The sequence below is a fragment of the Pholcus phalangioides genome, unplaced genomic scaffold (genome assembly GCF_987345545.1).
Source record: "Pholcus phalangioides strain wild (caught in Gottingen) unplaced genomic scaffold, Ppha-v1.0 ptg000017l_1, whole genome shotgun sequence".
NCBI classification, from domain to species: Eukaryota; Metazoa; Arthropoda; class Arachnida; order Araneae; family Pholcidae; genus Pholcus; species Pholcus phalangioides.
Window position 1 is genome coordinate 58,247,725 of NW_028301610.1, and position 18,565 is coordinate 58,266,289.

Genomic DNA, 18,565 nt, shown 5'->3' on the forward strand with positions numbered 1-18,565 from the left:
CCATCTTGTATTTGAAAAATTTTAATTCGTAAAATTCCCCCCTTCCCGTAGGTAATATGTCACGAGTGCACCTACACTCAATCCCCCCCTCGCCTTTCCATAGAGAAACCACATACCACACATCAATACATACATGGGAAGCAACACGTGTGTTCACCTTTTCCCTCACCAGGGATTTCCACGATGCATTTGAGCACCGAAAAAGTACTTATTACATAACACAATCACAACTCTCCAGACAGACATTGTGCCTCTGGGCCAATGAAAACCCCTTTCAGAAATCAGGCAATTGCCTTTGTCCAATAGCAGAAGTCTTCACCAACTTGGTTTGGGAACACACGAGGCCTTTCGCCAGAGAGAGATTCTGGGAGTCGCACAGATTTATACCAGCAGTGTCGCTGAGGGTATTGTCCCAAGGGATCGGAAACTTGCTAATGTTGTTCCGATATTTAAAAAGGGTAGTAGAAAAGCTTTGCCCAATTATCGTCCGGTGCGTTTGACGAACTCCCTCCCGAAAATTATGGAAATTATTATAGAAAGGCAATCGGTGAAGTGGATAGACGAGAAAAATGCATTGTAGGATAATCGGCATGGGTTCAGGAAGGGGAAGTCATGTGTGACTAACCTCCTTTGCTTCTATGATCACGTCACTAAGGCTTTGGGTAAGAGCAAAAATGTAGATGTTGTTTACCTTGATTTCCAGAAGGCATTCGATCGGGTCCAACATGGTAAACTCTTGAAATGTTTACAAGAGATTGGAATTGGGGGCAACTTGCTCAGTTGGATAGAATCATGGTTAAGAGATAGGTCGCAACGAGTTATGGTGAACAGAGAACTCTCTGGTTGGACGGGCATCACAAGTGGAGTTCCTCAAGGAAGTGTCCTTGGCCCCATACTTTTTATCGATAAACTCGATCAGGGTATCGACGGGATTACTACCAAATTCGCAGATGATGTGAAGCTAATGGGGGTAATCGGGAATGAAAGCGATAGGGAGTCTCTCCAGACCAACCTAAACAGGATTGCAGCATGGGCAAATGAATGGAGCATGACGTTTAGCGTTGATAAATGCATGGTCGCTCATTTTGGTTCGAACAACCCACGATTCTCTTACGAGTTGAATGGTGTCACTATCCCAGATGCAACTAGGGTCACCGATTTGGGAATTCTCATTGACGAGCAGCTTAGGTTTTCTGACATTGTTCAGCAATGGTAAAAAAAGCGTATAAAATGCTCGGTTTTATTTTCAAAAAGGTCTCTTCGCATTCTCCTAAAGTCATTCTTCCGCGTTTTTGAGGCTTAGTTCGTCCTGGACTGGAGTATGCTGTAAGGTTTTGGAGACCATACCTGCAGAGGGACATAAACTTGGTTGAAAGAGTGCAGAGAAGAGCTTAGCGTGTCCTTATTGGCACACGGTACTTGAGTTATGAAGAGAGACTTAATTTTTTGAATATGTTTACATTGAATGAATGCAGGTGTCGAGGAGATATGATCGAAGTGTTCAAAATTTTCAACTGGATGGATAGGATGGACCATGAATTATTAGTACACAGTCAATCGACTGCTTTTACAAGGGGGACACCAGTATCGATTGGTAAGGGGTAATGGGAAATTATGGTGTCTCAGGGAATTTTTCTCTAATAGGGTTGTCAATAAATGGAATAGCTTACCCCCAGAGGTAGTAAATTGTAACACAATTTACTACCTCTGGGGTAACACAAACGTGTAATTGTAACACAATTTACACGTTTAAAAAGAAATACGATAAACATATTGGGGTAAATCAAGAAGGTATCTATATTTAGAATAAGACAATCATAATATTCTTTATGGGCATTGTATAATATTTTATCATGTGTATAATATTGTTTATAATTTTTGTGATTGTGTTTTTAATTGGGTTGCTGCATTTTTTAAATATATGACATCCAAATTTCTATGGGCATCTTTTTCTCAGCCACCTCATTGGGCATTTTGCCTGTTGTGGCGTTGTATTTGTATCCTTGAGAATATTCTCTGTGGAAGGACTACTTTAATAAATTACTGGGGAATATTCTTATAGAAAATAATAAGAATTATTCTGAAGTGATAATAGTCCTCCCAGAGAATATTCTTCAGTTACCGAAAACTTTCCAGACAGTATTATCAAGAATATATGTAATAACATGTATTATAATAAATTATCTTGATAAATAACTTAATAATTATTTTTGATAAGAATATTCTGCAGTAATTTATGATAGTAGTCCTTTGAGAGAATATTCTCTATCCCCCTCTCTCTTCCCATCAAGATGATGGGTATATTGAAGTTTGTAGACCACAATATTAAAGTTTGAAAGCAAGAAAATTAAACCAACAGGGCTGAATTACACAACTTTTAAAGAAATATGAGTGATACAGAATTTAAGTGTATGTGTATTGAAGAAAACAACAGTTCTGTATCTTAGAATGAAGGGGATTGTATAAAAATAGCTTCCTTTATCAATCAACTTTCGTTTAATTTCTTTTGTTTTGAACTTATTTCTGAAAATTTATCTAATTTTAAAATAATTTTTTAAGGTTTTAATCTAAAGTTTTCTAAAATCTTTATAACCAAACTTTTAAAACCTCTCATCATGACCTGAATCTCATCATTCATTCATCATGACCTGGAGAATATTCTCGAACTAAAAGTTGTCATTGCGGGGAGGGGTGATTATACCAAAAATTGTTTTGTTGTAAATGTTTCAGGTAATGAAAATTGATTTATATTTCACAATATAAACGAAATTAGTAAAAAAATTAAATTTAAAAGAAAAATGAATATTCTCAATTTTTAAATCCAGGAGAATATTCTCACCTCACATCTCTAGTCACAATGAGCCCGACGGATATCCCATCACAGACGAGAGCCGACATCTCATAGAGACTTCAACACAGGTCGAGTGATTTTTGACTAGAAGAGCATGATCAATCGATCGATTGGCGCCGAGACCCCCAGCTAAATTATATCAACTCATGGCTTCTGGAAAGAGTCGGGATGAAAACTTCACAGGTGAAATGAAGTGCAACAATCAACATCTAGCGTGTCTGATCTCAGCACACTACCGCATATAAGGGAAAGTTCCCCATCTCACATCATCACCAGAACCAATCTGTATCGAAATGTGGCGGGGTTAGGGCTAGAACCAACATAATATTTTTGACAAATAAATTTGTATATTCACATGAACTTAGAATAATATTGTACAACAATGGTATTCGGCATCTGGCAACACAAAAAACCGTAAACATCTAAGACCTGGCTAGAGTCTGCAACATTAGGCCTATTATAGATTACAAGATTCATCGAAAGACTGGTTATTTGTGGAGATGAAGATTACAAGGAAGTAAATTCATCACTGCCCCCCACGGGGACTCGAACCCCGGTCTCTCGCTTGCCGAACGAGTGCTCTACCATCTAAGCTATGGAAGCAGATAGAATATTTCAACCTTGGAGCGTATATATATATGTTGAAAGGCACCGTACATGGACGACGTCAACAATCAACTAATAGCTCGTGAATGACAAAGGCCAACCAGATGGCCATATGGTACCATTTATACAAATAACCAGTCTTTCGATGAATCTTGTATTGACAAGTGGAGAGGACGTTTATATATGCTATTATAGATTGTATAAGCTTATGACATTATTAACCGTGAGATGGTCTTAGACCCAGATGGCGTGAAACCATTTTCAAGTTAGCACCCCACACAAAACTGCGGAAATATGGTTTAAAATAGCTGGTACACACGCAGCTATGCTTACATATAAGCCATAAACGAATAAACATACTTAATATGACAAGCCATTAGCCATGGTACATCAAATAAATGCACACCATGTTTGATCTTTAAAAAATATGGCAATCCATGTGATGACACTTATATTACATCAGCTGCCATACACCAAAAGAATGCATGACAACATGTACATATTGTCAGCCAAAAATTTATTTATTACCATTAGCAGTAAAAATTTGTTCTTTTACTCTTTCTTCATGGACATATGAACGAACTTCCTCAATTGCATCTTGAACTTTCTCACGATTCCGCCCGGCAGCAGCCCATGTTAAGCGTGGATGATGTAACCACAGCTCTTCCATAATATATTTGCCTGTATAGCCACTTGCTCCAAATACAATAACATCATATATTCGGGTGCCTAAAAAAAAGTTAAGCATTAAAAAAAATTCAGTTCACACTAGAGATGCAACTGGGAGATTATCATTATAAAACAAACCAAGAATTTAAACACAAAGACTACTAGAATTCAAAAATTAAACCCCAGGAAGGAGAATATTATTTATTGTTGATTAGATATCTGAGCTTGAAGTTTTTGTGCAGTATCCTCTTTTTTGCAAAGTTTAATTTTAAACTTGCATAGTCTCAAGTTTCCTTCTAAGTCCGGCTATAATCAGTTTTCATTTTTAATATTGCACACATCAAATCTAAAAACGAATTGATTCACACTAATACATAGAAGATGTAAAGTTATTGGAGATATAAGGGAAGGAGGCTCAAACCCAATCAGAAACAAGTTAATGCCTATGCACAAATGTGAAGTTAAGAGTGAGAAAGAATAAATATTACACTTTTTCAATCAATATTCAGACGGTCTAGACGAGTTATCAAAATTGAAGCAATTATAAATTAAATTGAAAATATTGTCACTTCGTTGTAGTTTAGGATGGTTGATAAAGTAAAAAATATTCTATGATAAAAGCAAACAAATTTATCAAATGCCAGGACCATCATTTCAACTTTTTCTGGGGACGGGGGGAGGAGGGAGGGAGGGCAAAGAACATATGTGTCATTCCCAAAAAAACTGTACAAACCGTTTCCGAGACTGATTTTATTTACAAAATTTCAGAGCACACTGGTAGTAATTTTAATTTTTTCCTAGTACTTCATTTAATTCTCTGTCATATGGCATTTCTTAATTTGTTTCAGATGGTATCTAATTTTTTTTTTAAAAATCATTGTTTGTAGCAAAACCTAAAAATCTGGCTGTCCCAGCTTGAAAAAAGTGTAAGGCCGGTATTACCAGGGCTGCAACTAGGGGGGGGGGAGCAGGCAGGTCTGGTGCATAGGCGGAGATAGACTTGGAAGTCTGGGGGGGGCAAGGTCATTATTGCTGGGGGGGGGGGCAAGATGATGATGTCAATTCGTACATACATATATACATTAGATCAGTTGACTCCACCTTTGACGCTGGGTATCTTGACGCCCGTATCTCCGCCCATGGTCTGGTGCCGCGGGTGGTGAACCAGAAGGGGGCACAGAATTCCCCCTTTAACTATTTCTTCTACATTACAAGGAGGGCCAAAATGCTGGCTTGTCCCAGATGACAAAGTACCTAATTGCAGCCCTGGATTATTACACTATAAAATGTTAATAAAAGTTCTTGTATGAAACTCAAAAAATGCTACCAATAAGCACATCCGTTACATTTGAGAGAATGTAATGTAATGCACATATTGGTTGCATTTTGATAAAAGAACATTTATCAAAATTTTACAGTGTAATCCCGGCCTTAAACAGAGACTTGGTGCAAATCTGGAATTTTTTTTCCAAAAATTTCAAATCACATTTTATGTATGTGCCATAGATAAATAAAACTGACAATAAAATTTTGGGAAATTTTTTTTTTGTTCTCTTATATAAAACTATTTTTTTGTTCGTGTCAAAAAAATTTTCACGTATTAAGATGTCCACTCTGTTATGGTGATTTGGGAAATATATTTTTATTCAAGATTAAATCTGATAACACTTTTGAGATGTACATGGAGATATGCTTCAAAATATAAAAATAAGTTTAAACTTATTAATTTAAAATATTATATAAATTATTTATCAATAATTTATATTCCATTAACTGTTCGTTCAAAATGAATGAAATTTGGTATTTCAGCATTTCTTGAGGTACTGAATCCAAATACGGAAGGAAAAAAATGATGTTTCCATTTAAATTTATAAAAAAATAATAATTTATGCTAATTTGTCCACTCTGTTATGTCTTCAAAAACTCAAGCAATGTTAACAGAATGGAAACTATGATTTAAAGTAAATTTTTCTTAGTTAGAAGGTTTTGAAGGTTTAAATTGAATTTAATAAGTTATCTATTCAATTTAAACCCATTACCACATTCTCCATAATGTTATTTTTTCAGTAAAATATGAAAGTAAAAAAGTAGTACAGATCGTTAAAATCACTGCCAGAAGGAGCGGCTTAAGCAAGGGTGCAGCACACCCGGGAAGCAGGTTGTAAGGGGCGGCAGCGCAGACTTTAGTTAAGACCTCAAAATTTAATACAGTAAAAATTTACATGGCATCACGCTTTTGAGTCATATCTCAACAACGGGAATATTGAGAAAATAGACAGGGCCTGTAATACCAGAAACAAGAATGTAAGCTATCAGAGCGGCTCGAGACAAAATCTGTACCAGTGAGGGACTTTTTTATGCCTCCTGCCCCCACCCCATAGCTTCTACATCGTGCATCAGGGCCCTAAGGTTGGAATCTTTTGCTTAACCCAAGCCATATTTTCCATGGGGGGACAGAAAACATTTTCTTTTATTTTTTCGGCCAATGGAACTTTTTCCATCATTCACCTCGGATTTAGCACCCCTTTCGAACGGCGGCCGCAATGGGTCGCATGGCCAAGTGCCAACCCTGTGCTCTATCACAAGGGGCAAGTGTGCATTTTGGTTCCTTCACCCATGGCCTCCATAAGGGTGGGGCTGACAGGGATCTAGCCCTGGGCTCCGGGACAATTCTCATAACTTTTTTGCTTATTCATGCTATAAATTAACTATAGAAAGTCCAGTGAGAAGTCTGACTGAAGGACTCGTAAAAGATCCCAGCCTAGGGGCCCCGTTCTAGGATGGGGGGATTGCCATGCACTCACCCAGAATTTATTCGAGAATAGTCAAATGAAAGCAAAGGAAAAATTCTGCTTCTCACTTGGCCAGTCCCCAGAGTACCAGAAACATCTTTGAAAAAATTTCTTATTAAAAATAATCTTGTTACATATCATCTTCACAGGATAAGTGATGATGGCTTACAAAAAGAAGTGCTGTTTCAAGGATTAAATTATCTGGCATTATTAAGAATAGTAAGATAATTCTGGAATAAAAAAAAAAATAGCAGAAAAATCTGCTTCAAAAGCGGGACATATGGTCATGCACACTCTTTGCACAGTAAACAATATGATGTGCGGCTTTCTTTTGGAAAAAAAAATCAGGATTATCTCGATGTCCCCTTCACTGAAGCCCTGTCAACCTCCTGCCAGGGTCGGCATATGAGGCTTCACACCCAGGCAGCAGGTAAGCTTGAGCCGCCCCTGACTGCCAGGCACAGATCCAGGGAGATGTGTCATACAAGACATTTTAGTATGAGTGAAGGTCATTATTTATTCTATAATATAAAATCACAAACTCAAAAACTGCCTGTTTCTATGCAATGGAAATCTGTTACGTATTTTGGTGTGTTATGGAAATTGGTAGCAATTTTGGGTGAAGTTTTCATTTAACTTTTGAATATATCGGGAACCGTTTGACCCATCGGGACCAAATTATGAGTATGCACCGAGAGGCGTGACCCCCCCCCCCCCCACACACACACCCTGCAGCAGGGCCCCTAGGCTGGGATAGTTTGCGGGCCCCCAAACCAGCTTCTTTAGGGGCCCCTCTGTCTCATTAAGCTGGTTTCAGTCAGTAAACTGGTGCTTTTACATGTCACTTTTCATAGCACTCTTATGAAGTTGGACAAAATAAACAAGATATGTTGTGAAGGGGGGTGGGGGTGTTGGCCGCCACAGGCGACAAGGGGGCAGAGCCCTCCTAGTATGACAATACATTCTGTATTTTTTATGGGACACAACCATTATCTTCCTATATTTTTGTTTCCTGGCCCAAGTCCACTCTGGATCACTAATGTGGGAGGCATAAAGATGAGATTCATACCAACATCAAATTACTATTCAATTTCAACAAAAAACTTTGAAATAAAAGAAAAATCATCCTGATGATACAATATACAGCTGAGCAAGTCCAGTGTCCACTTTGACCAGATTTTAATAATTTTACCAGACCAAAATTCAAACTACGAGGGATGGGGTAAGTGTTTTTAGAATTTGGTCACGGGGTGAACATTTTTCAAAGGTTATAAGAAGAGTTTCTGGGTCACCTATTACATTTTGTACATAATTTTTAGGAAAATAAAAATGTACCATCAAAACGACAGAAATTTTTTTTTTTTAAATTTAACTGCTTCTTTTAGCATATGTGTAAAAAATAAGCCGATTTCATTATTTTAACAGATAAAAACAGCAGAAAAAATTATAATTTTTTTTAAGAGTGATATTTGTTTTCATAAGAGTGGACAAAATCCATGATTTTCAGTCATAAAACAATAAAATATTACAAAATAAAACTGAAAAATATTTATGAAATGTTAAACCTGAAGTCATTGGCTATAATTTGAGATCAATTTTATTTCGAAAATTCCATTTTGAATTTTTCATATAAAAAAATGTGGATTATACACTTTTTGGGAGTGAATCATATATATTCCAATGTGTATATATATATATATACACACACACACCATTTCTAGTGTATTTTCTAAAGCCAGGGGAGGGAGCAATAACCCCCTCGACACATCCAAATGATGGGCCTCCCAAATGCTAAAAGTTGGGCTGTTCAACTGTATTGCTTACATACATTGCCCTTTCAGAGGAGATGCTATTAATAATTCTGCATTTTTAGTTAAATACAGTAAAACCCCTCTTTACAGACACTCCTCAGATGTGGTCACTCTCTTTTACAGCCAAATTATAATTTCCCCCTGTATAATGGAAATATGCATTTCAAACTCTTGATTAACGGTCACCCCTCTTTTACGGACAAATTTTTTTGTCCCACCGGTGTCCGCAAAAAAAAAGAAAAAGAGACGTTTTACTGTACTTAATACACATGTATCACAAAGGTCTTAACTTACATTTTTACACTAACTGTTATAAAATTTGAACTCGTCATGTTTTGGACTTTATTAGAAAGTAATGTAGCTGATGTCCTATCGACCCTCTCTCCTGGCACACCAGTTGAAAAACAAACTATTTTCAAATTGTTAAGTAATTTTGGTTATTGCTGAATATTTCTCTATCAAAATTATATTATTACCTGTCGAAGATGATTCCAGTGTAGACATCATTCAAAAAGGTAATTTTGATCAGGAAGAAGGAAAACCACTGGAGATTAAATTGCCTCTCGTAATGACTGTTTCTACACGTGGGTAAGGAACCTCCAAGTCACGTGCACATGTTTGTTAACAAATGAAACTAGCGAAGTGTAAATAAAGCCAATGGGATAATACAATTGCCAATTGTAGCGCGGCAGAAGACGTAACAAACATGGAGTTTATATTACTGGAGGTAGCATCGCAAGTTCACCACAGAGTCCAGATTCCGCACCCGGATTGGTCGAAATGAAGGTTGCCGGAGCGCTGGCTGTTTGGCTACTTTCCTTTTGCTTGGCTGGTTTCCCTTTTCATGCTATAGATCATTCTTAGTCTGACCATATTTTCTCGAAAGAAATACGGGAAATTGGGATTCGAAATACAGGACATTTCGTGGAATTTAAATAAATTCCACGAAATAAAAAGTTCACCAAGACAAATATCAGAGATTTATATTCTTATTTATAATTGTAATTATCATAATATAATTTATGAGTGGGAAAATAATTTCATTCTTTGATTTCAATAAAGAATAAAAATTCAAGTAAGCTTCATGTGAAATACGGGAAAAACCGGGACACTTTCGCTAAAAAAAACAGAAAAAGCCTGTCCTGGGAAATACGGGACGTATAGTCACCCTAATAATTCTTCATATATTTCTCACTTTTTCCCCCTTTTCGATTTTTATCCTTTTTAAATTTTAATCTTATGCTTAATTTTATTAATTTAACAAAAGGCCCTTCTCAGAGCCAAATTTACATTAATCGCAATATGGAGGATCTTCCTAGCAAAAACTTACAATAAAGTGATCAGAAATGACGGGGAGAGAAAAACTTGTTTTCAGAGTAAAAGATGTGACAAAAGAAAAGAAACCACTGTGGTAAATGCATAGGCCCGTAACCAGAAATTTCATTCGGGGAGGGGGGGTACTTGCATTTCAGGCGGCGGCGGGGGGGGGGGCAAACGGTCGAACAATAGATTTGGCCATCTTTTCCCCCTTTTCAATAATTTTCTCATATTTCGTGGGTGAGGGGGTGGCAGACACCAAGTACCCCCCTCTCGCTACGGCCTTGTAAGTACTGTATTAGCTTTTCGGTTATACCAGGGATCTTCAACGTGTGGCCCGTGAGCCACATTTGGACCTTGGAGATTTCTGTCGTAACCCATCGATCATTTTCAGAAAATGGTTGAAGTATTGAAAAATGATTTATTCCAGAAAATTAAAGAAATAACTTCGGAATCTCTCTCTCTCAATGAAAAAATAATTCCAGAATTTATGAAAGAAGAAAGAAATACTGCGGTATTTCTTTCTTCTTTCATAACATGTAACTATATGTAATTACATTACATGCGATTTTGGAATTTATGAAAGAAATAATTCTAGAATAAATGAAAGAAGTATTTTTGTAATTTATTTAAGAAACAATTCCAGAGCAAATCGATGAAAATTCAGAATTAATGAAAGAAATAATTCCAGAGCAAATCGATGAAAATTCAGAATTAATGAAGGAAATAATTCCAGAATTGATAAGAATTCAGAATTATTGTACGAAATAATTTTAGAATTTTTGAAGTTAATAATTTCCATATAAGTGAAAAAAAAACAACTTATATATATAAATGAATCAATGAGAGAAATATTTTCGTAATTTCTGATAGAAATTATTTCACAATCAATTATTGCATAATTACTGAAAGAAATGATTTCAAGATACGTATAATGCAGTGAGAAGGAAAAGAATTTCAGAATTCACCGAAATAAATAATTACAATATTATTTTAAGTGATTTCAGAGTGAAATTAATCTCAGAATTAATTAATTTAATCAGTAATTAATCAGAAACTTTTTCAGGATTAGTGAAAAAAATATTTCATAACTGAAGTGATGGTATTTTTTTTCGGCCTGAAATATACTGAGAAATTGAATTTTCTGGATGTTATGCCGAAACTGATGTGTGCACACTTTTTAATTCCTTGGAAACTTAGAAGTGTGTCTCTGGTGTATTGGTTAGCGCACTTGCCTGCCATGTAAGGGAACCCGAGCTCGATTCCCGGAGGAGGCAAATCACTTTTCTTTCCACATATCAGTTTCGGCATAACATCCAGAAAATTCAATTTTTCAGTATATTTCATAACTAATCAAAATTGAAAAATAATGAAAATATCAGAATAAATGTCTTCATTTATTTTTCTCCCTATTTAACTCGAGGCCCCATTGACCCCTTCCATTAAGATGGCACAAAATTACATAAGTTGGTGGCCCGTGGGCTTCATGGGAAGTTTCAATTTTTCCAGCCGTGTATGCATTACCCCTGCATTATAATATTTTATTCTTTCTCAAGAATCTTCCCGTGCACATAATGGTTCACTTATTGTTTTTTTTTTATCTTAGGCTCTTACGAAGGTTTTAACAACTGGATGTTGCGAAGATATATTTTGGAAAGAGAGAAAATTCAACTGCCTCTGCGGGGAATCGAACCCACGTCCTTTCACTTTCCAGGTGAACGCCCTAGACCACTAGACTACAGAGGCACCGAATCTCTCAATCTTTCCTTGGAGCTCGTGTACACTGAAAGGGACCGTACATGGACGGCCGGACCAGACTCAGGCCAAGCTCACAACTGCTGACGCTGCCACCAGATGGCGACTTAGACAAGGATGACGTCACTCTCCGCTATCATACGAAGGTTTTAACAACTGGATGTTGCGAAGATATATTTTGGGAAGAGAGAAAATTCAACTTTCACTGTACACGAGCTCCAACGAAAGATTGAGAGATTCGGTGCCTCTGTAGTCTAGTGGTCTAGGGCGTTCACCCGGAATGTGAAAGGACGTGGGTTCGATTCCCCGCAGGGAAAGTTGAATTTTCTGTCTTTCCAAAATATATCTTCGCAACATCCAGTTGTTAAAACTGCGGAGTCACCGCACAGAGCCACAGCTTCGGAGTAAACATTTATTTTGACGACACATAATGATTATCTTGGTTAATGAAAAAATAAGACAGGCATAGAAATTTTCGAACCTCACGCTTTCGTGTGCAGTGACTCTCTGCTCTGCTGTTTTCCAGACGGTCGTCTCCAGTACCCGGGATCACGTGACACACTCGAGGTCGTTGACCCGACTCTTGGGGGTCGTCTGCGTGAGACACCACACACTCCCTCCCCAGTGATCACGAGTAATAAGAGGTGATCGCGTACTATGGAGTAGCATCAGTGATCACGAGCACTGTAGACGATCTGGAAAGTGGACAGTACGTCCAGAACGAGTGGTTCTGACTGGTTTCACAGCAGAATCAGCTGCGAGTCTGTCAGACGTAACTGCAGTTGGTACGTTTGGAGATACAGGTACCGGCTCCCCCGTCGGATTCACAAGAAATGCCGGTTTAAGCCGATCGACTGACACTGATTTTCCTCTTATGTCCACGTTGAACACTTTGTCGGTCCGGCTGATCACTCTGTATGGTCCTTCAAATGGCTGTTCCAGAGGACGTTTCACCCTATCAGTTCTTACGAAAACGTGAGAAGTAGTTTTCAAATCATGGTGAACAAATGTAGGATGTCCTCCATGCCGTTTGATTGGTCGTGGCTGGAAAGTTTGACGTGAGTTCTCAGCATTTGTAGAAACTCGGAAGCGTCAGTTGAGTTGGAATTAGCTCGTGCTTGGAAAAATTCACCAGGTAATCGTAAAGTTTCTCCGTACAGTAGTTCTGCAGGTGTGCACCCCAAATCTTGTTTCAGAGAGCACCGAAGACCGAGTAGAACTGTAGGTAATACTTCAGTCCATTTATGGGTTTGGTTGCATTTCAACGCAGCTTTGAGAGGCCGATGCCACTCTTCCAACATACCGTTTGCTTGTGGATGGTATCCAGTTGTTCTAACCCGTTTTGCTCCGATGAATTTGGACAGCTCTCGGAATAGCTGCGATTCGAATTGGCGACCTTGATCAGTTGTTACTGTCAAAGGTGTGCCGTATCGAGAAATCCAGGTGGAAAGAAAAGCTGTAGCTCATTCAAAAGTTCCTTGACTTTTTGATGTTCCGTAGCAGCGAACTCCTTTATGAGGCGATCCGACAAGGCTTGATAGCGGTTGATTGCCGGAGGATTTAATATCAGATCCGAGACGAAAGACAAGCATTCTCCGTCCAAGGAAGAGACCAAGGCTGCATACTTCGTGTCATCGTTAGTGATTCCACTGAGTTGAAAAGCACTGTTGCACTGTTGAATCCATAGTTGGACATTGGATTTCCAAAACGGAGGTAATCGAAGTCCAATCCTCGAAACTTGAGCATTTTCTTCCGCCATCGCTCAGCTCCAACGGGAGAGAGAGAGAGAAAAAAAAAGAGAAGACGAGAGAGAGGAGGAGGTCACACCAGAAGAGAAGAAGAGCAGATGATGATGCGTGGGCGAGAGGGGTCTGTTCTTCAGGGGCCTGTTTGAGGGAAGAATCGAGTCGTCGTAACCACAGACATAATGGAGGCTCGGAAAGAAGAAAATTTCCGAAAATGCATGAGATGAAATCTTCAATGAAGATGGACTTTTTTTTTTGATGGTTAATGTTCCTAAACGTCGCTGGTCACCACTGCGGAGTCACCACACAGAGCCACAGCTTCGGAATAAACATTTATTTTGACGACACATAATGATTATCTTGGTTAATGAAAAAGTAAGACAGGCATAGAAATTTTCGAACCTCACGCTTTCGTGTGCAGTGACTCTCTGCTCTGCTGTTTTCCAGACGGTCGTCTTCAGTATCCGGGATCACGTGACACACTCGAGGTCGTTGACCCGACTCTTGGGGGTCGTCTGCGTGAGACACCACAAAACCTTCGTATGATAGCGGAGAGTGACGTCATCCTTGTCTTAGGCTCTTGGTTAGAAAACTATCACAATACAGGGACGCCGGAAGTCAGAAATGATTGGTGTTGCTCAAAGTATGCGAGTCATTTCCTTAGAGGAGAAATAAAGGATATAAAAAGAAAAGAAAAGAAGTGCCGTGGGTGGAAAAAGTTTGAGAGTCCCTGACATATAAGTGTATAAAAGGCCCCACACATCCTCCAACGCTGCCTGCGCTAGGATCTTTGCCTCCAGGCCAAGTGATTTTTCTGAGGCCCTATTACGCAAATTATCGAAAGTTTCAACCAGATCTAATTTTTGTGAGGCTCCTCTTCTCTTGGACCCCCGAGCCGTGCGTGGGTGGGCCCATTCTTTTTGACGGCACTCCCGCCCTTTGGGCCGTTCAAGGATTACGTCAACAAATTTTTAGTCATTTTTGACCCCCCCCCCAAGCCATATATGGTAAACCCTGGACTCCCGGACCAAATGTGGGCCTCAAGGTTATCTGATGTGGCTTGCCCCCTCAAACCCAATTTTGTGAAAATGAACTACGCGGCACATTTACAGATCGCTTAAATAACCCGTGGCACAATTCCAGAGCATTTAAGTGGCCCATGGCACATTTTCGGATCACTGAAGTAAGCCCGTGGCACATTTTCAGGTCACTGAAATAAGCCCATGGCTCATTCAAAGATCACTTAAGTAACCCGCGACACAGTTCCAGAACACTTAAACGATCTGTGGCACATTTAGAGATCCCTTGAGTGATATGTGGCACAATTTTAGAGCACTTAAGCGGCCCCTCAGTGCAGTTCTACATCACTCAAGTTACCCGCGGAACATTCCCAGATTACTTAAGCGATCCGTGGCATAATTACGGATCATTTGCACAGTTCCAGAGCACTTAAGCAGCCCGGACACATTTCCTGAGCACTTGAAGGATCCGTGAAACATTTAAAGATCGCTGAAGAGGCTCTGCAAGGAATTCATCATTAGGAAGAATGTTAGTTCAGGCGCCCACAATCTATCCAAAGGTTTTATTTTAGGTTATATTTTCATAAAGAGTGGTTGGTGACGTAAGCATCATCCAAAACCCCCTCCCCCCTTGTCATCAAAAGTCAGCAAATCGGGAACCCCCCCCCCACCCCATCGATGCTGACGTAATACTTGAATGCCCGCTTACCTAAGAGGCCCGGTGCGTCTCAATAGTTTCGGACACGAAAAATATTTGCCCGATTTTATATATTTGGGGGTAGGAATCACAAGAGCGTAGTGTGGGGGGGGGGGACTTGAGGGTCTGGTACCCTCCCGAAATGTGAGAAAACGACCGAAAAGGGGAAAAAGATGGCCAAATCTATTGTCTATCACTTTTGTTCCCCCCCCCCCCGAAATGAAAGTGGTCTCCCGAACGAAATTTCTGGATACGCCCCTGAGGAATCTGCATCCATTATTTCAAAATATACAAGAATGCTGTAAAATATCCATACAGAAAATGTTAAATACACAATTCATTAGATTAACACAAAAACTGCCGAAAATTCAGCACTGAAGGTAATTTTAAACTAATGAGAGAAAATAAAATCCTGAAACTGATAAAAATTTTGGACTTGATGAATCAAAAATAATTGAAAGAAATAATTCTTGCACCACACGCAATTAAAATTCAGAATTTACGGGGGAAAATTTTCAGAATTGTTGAAAGAAATAATTCCAGAATTGATGAAACTTCAGAGGTAATGCAAGGTAATGCAATGAAAGTAATTTCAGAATTCATCAAAGCCTCCAATAGTTTACCGTGAGTGCAGGGGCCTACAAAGCACGGTGCCCATGCGACCGCTCCTGTCACACATTCCTAAGAGCGGCTCTCTTTCACAGCGGAAATCACTTTTCCTCATTTCTCTTTGACAGCCTTAACCGTTTGTCAGTGAATATCTGTTGTTTAAATTTTGTTGACTGGGCTATGCCCTCACATCCCGTTGGCTGGGATTTCTGGCGGCCCGAAGCAGAGGTGGATTTAAGGGCGGGCGCACACCCTGGGCCATGTCAAATCCAAAAGTTACACTTTTTTCTAATTTAAGGGGTCCAGTATCTACTTTTGCGTCCGGGACCTCAACTGACTTTAATCCGCATCTGCCCCCCACGCAAAACTTTTCACGGGCTCTTCTGTAGTGAATTTACAGCTTGAAAAAAACCCAAAAAATTTATGGTAATTGCCCCAGAGCGGTTCCCATGTCGGCCCTACCCTTGTGGGGTAGAACTTGATGGGATATCGGGCGTCGACATCTGCACAATAATTTTACGGAATTTAAGACTTGAACTTGAAAGTTATTGGCAACATTCTCAATAGGGTTGTTAATAAATGACAGCTTACTCCCGGAATTGTACATTCTAACACAACTGATATGTTTAAAAAGAAGTATGAAAGACATAGAGGGATAAATCTCTCAAGATGCTAGCAATACTTTGTTAAATACAAATACAAATTATGAACAACTTGCCGTTGTGATGCCGTTTTTTATTTTTCTTGCGGGTCTGTATAATTAAATATTTCATATTATCCACGGGCTGTAGCAGTTCCAATTTGACGAGAGAGTCATCCACATTATTTCATTTTTTTACTTCAACCTGTTGTTAATATCCTGTTTTTGCAAAGACAATTTCGGTGTTTTATCCATGCGTACGTTGCGAGCCATAACCCCAATAACCATCAGCAGGAGCCTATGGACTGGGATCTTTAATGAGCCCCCAGGTCAGGCTTTCTCACGGGATCTATAGTGTCTGTCATAATGAGGCTAACTGAATTAAAAATAAGCAGTACTCTTTCGAACCAGATTTTCAAAACTTTACCTTCATGTCTTGGTGATAATCCTCAGACTTTTTCGGCTCGCCGCCTTCGACGAAACCAATATTACTTCCTCCCAACAAGCTACTCAAGCAGAAGTGCGAATTCTTTGGAAATGCATATATTCACCACGATATGTGACTTTCCTTCCCTCCCCCCGTGTCCAGTGTACGTCAAAGCGTGTGGGTGAGGAAAAAAATCTATGTTTATAGGATTCCAGAGCAGCTACAAAGAATTGAATTTTCAAATGGCTCTGCCAAGCAAGATACGCATATTTCGTTTATGTCATCAAACGATAAAGAAGAAAGCTACTTTTTTTGCAAGAACTCTTGAAGAAGTGTACACAAGTGTATATAATACCAAATATGTTTGCGAATAAGAATAATAATAATAAAAAAATGGAACTCTTCCGTTAAGAAAGGGACGGTAATGATTCAGTGTGAAAGACCTATCCTGTCAACACCCACCCTGAAGCGTAGCAGCTAAAAATGCTTTGACGGATCTTTAAAAAAAAAATTTCCCGTCTTCCAGATAACTTTGAAATAATACGGAATAAAAATTATAAAAAAATAATAAAAATTATGCGGTATATCTTTTATATATGATATGAGGGGCAAACGAAAAAGGACTATATTTTTGGCGGTGTTGTACTGTAAGAAATACAAATACAAATACAACGCCACAACAGGCAAATTGCCCAACGAGGTGGCTGACTTAAGAACATCATGGATCCCCGAGCCCCTACCTACTACTGCTACACCACACATGCACCCCCCCCCCGCGGAACCCCCCAACGAATCTGTACATGCGGGAATGTGCGTGTACGTGTAGTGCAACCTGACGTAAAGTTTGTTTCTGTGTAATGCTTGTTATGTGTAGTGCTATCATATGCCCCCAGTTTTACTAACTATGAGTGAAGTGTTATGGTTGAATGATTTACCGTTGTAGGACTGTTGCTCTCTGTGGCGAGACTTTTTAACGGGGAGATCGGCTCGCATTTGCGCCTTGAAGTTGGGAACCACAGAAAACCAACTTCAGCCGACCACCACTGTGGGGTTCGAACCCGGATCCTCGCATCACGAGTCCGGCATTATAACCACTCGACCACCACAGCGGTGAAATGTTCTTCAACCAATCATTTTGGGCATCGCACACTTGCTATTATTTACATTAGGACCCTAGTTAAAATGAACAGAGAGTAGGAAAACCCGGCTTAAGACAAAAATTTCAACACCATGTAGAACTAAGCGCGCATTCTTTGCGGTTGAAGGTTTTTCCAATTGGTACGAAATTCGTGATGTTTATGACTTAAATTCATTTACGCTATTTACAGACACGTCATTTCATGATCTCAATTGTTCATGAAATGGCGAGTTATTTAAAGAAGGTCATGAAATATCACGTCATTTCATGACCTTCATTGTTCAGGGTCATTAAAAGACTTTGAAAGGACGCGAAATTTTTTCCTCATTGACGTCATTTATAGAAAATTACCAAATTATCACGTCATATTTGGTGTCAGGCGACTAATCGGTCGTATTGACTTAGAATATCCGATCGCATCAATCCATATAGTTTAGGATGTTTTGAATTTAATTATGGGCCCATATAAATTACATTGAAGAAATTCCG

The 18,565-nt window shown here is 39.0% G+C and overlaps 1 protein-coding gene and 1 non-coding gene across 2 annotated transcripts in view; both read right to left on the reverse strand.

The window, feature by feature from the left end:
• The window catches only part of LOC149074167 (saccharopine dehydrogenase-like oxidoreductase), a 95,079-nt gene extending 85,602 nt beyond the window's left edge, over positions 1 to 9,477 (reverse strand). The window contains exons 1-2 of the mRNA XM_089246640.1: positions 9,206 to 9,477; positions 3,986 to 4,186 (exon numbers count right to left, since the gene is read on the reverse strand). Coding sequence (XP_089102766.1) covers positions 3,986 to 4,186; positions 9,206 to 9,236 — 232 coding nt within the window. The 5' untranslated portion in view covers positions 9,237 to 9,477. The remainder of the gene's footprint in view (positions 1 to 3,985; positions 4,187 to 9,205) is intronic.
• A 2,241-nt stretch (positions 9,478 to 11,718) lies between these two features.
• On the reverse strand, positions 11,719 to 11,792 carry TRNAS-GGA (transfer RNA serine (anticodon GGA)). The gene has a single exon. It is a non-coding gene; the product is annotated as a tRNA-Ser (tRNA).
• Between the last annotated feature and the right edge of the window lie 6,773 nt (positions 11,793 to 18,565).